We start from the raw sequence: 1,191 nt of genomic DNA, 5'->3' as shown, positions 1-1,191 counted from the left end.
CTGTTTCTGCTATTAAAATGAAAGCTAAAGTGAAATTTCCAAATCTGAGAAATTTTCTAGCACTATCTACCCCCACCTACGATCGTTCCACTCCCGGTGCAACAATGTTGTCGATCGTTACGCAAAGCGTTATATTTACCACCTAGGTAGCAATTCGCTTAGCAGGCTCGGTTGTAAATACCCTATCGTACCTATGTGACGACCTTGCAGGACGCTCATCTTCGCGCACATGGTATGCCACTGACTCAGAACGTAGTAGTATCCAAAATCCCTTCGACCACCACCACTGCGCTCATCCCAACGTGAACGAACAATCCTGTACGAACCACACGTTCGATCCACGTACGAAGTCTCGACGTATCACCATTGTCTATAATTAAACGCACGTAACAGTCCCACTGCGGGTCACTGGCGACGACGGATTCGTCGCGATGAACGGGAACGAGAAACACGGGCGGTCAGAGGCGAGGGATCGTCATTAATCGTGACTCGATCGTCACTGAACGATCCATCGCGAGTCCTGCGGAAGTCGACGGACCTCCTTCGACTCGACCCGACTCGAATCGCGACACTTCACTTCCGCGAGTCGACGACTGCCGGAGTGGGACTAGCGGCGGGCTTTCTGGAGAGCCCGGAAGAGCGAACGACGAAACGCTACGCGCGTACGAGACCAAGTGAACGCCACGCGCAGCCCAAAGTTTTTGGGGCAGCCTGGCGGGCCACGCGACGATCCACCGAAGTCGTGGATCCACGGACGGATCGGGTGGTGGCGGTGGTGGTGGTGGTACAGGTGACCTCGATACCAGCCGTGGCCCTCCAATCCCAACGCCCAATGCCAAAAACTCGACGCACACATGCGTCCACGCGGCGAACTTTCACTCTCTCGTCGTGCGCTCCGTCGGAGGATCATCGGAGTATTCGCGAGACCTGGTGCTCCGCACCTCGGGGATACTCCTTCGAATGGTGCCGAGCTCGAATGCCGGGACGGTGTGCTCCAATGTATGAAAAATTGCCCTGACTCTTCCCGGGAACTTTCACTCCGAGTTATTGGGTATTCGCGGCATCGGGACCACGGCCTTCTTCCTCTCTTCGCTTGTTGGTTTTTCTTAAGGGGTTGGTCGCAGTCAGGAAAATGAAAACGGACACTTTCTTGTGTGTGTGTGTGTGTTTTAAGGTATTAAGTAATAATTT

The 1,191-nt window shown here is 53.8% G+C and overlaps 1 protein-coding gene across 1 annotated transcript in view; it reads right to left on the bottom strand.

Moving 5' to 3' along the window:
• Positions 1-295, bottom strand: part of LOC128884013 (hormone receptor 4) — a 38,738-nt gene extending 38,443 nt beyond the window's left edge. The window contains exon 1 of the mRNA XM_054136976.1: positions 192-295. Within this exon, the coding sequence (XP_053992951.1) occupies positions 192-231 (40 nt within the window). The 5' untranslated portion in view covers positions 232-295. The remainder of the gene's footprint in view (positions 1-191) is intronic.
• Positions 296-1,191: the final 896 nt, after the last annotated feature.

Source organism: Hylaeus volcanicus, chromosome 1 (assembly GCF_026283585.1).
Source record: "Hylaeus volcanicus isolate JK05 chromosome 1, UHH_iyHylVolc1.0_haploid, whole genome shotgun sequence".
NCBI lineage: Eukaryota > Metazoa > Arthropoda > Insecta > Hymenoptera > Colletidae > Hylaeus > Hylaeus volcanicus.
Note: the sequence above shows the minus strand (reverse complement) of the source record. Positions and strands in the feature narration are given on the sequence as shown.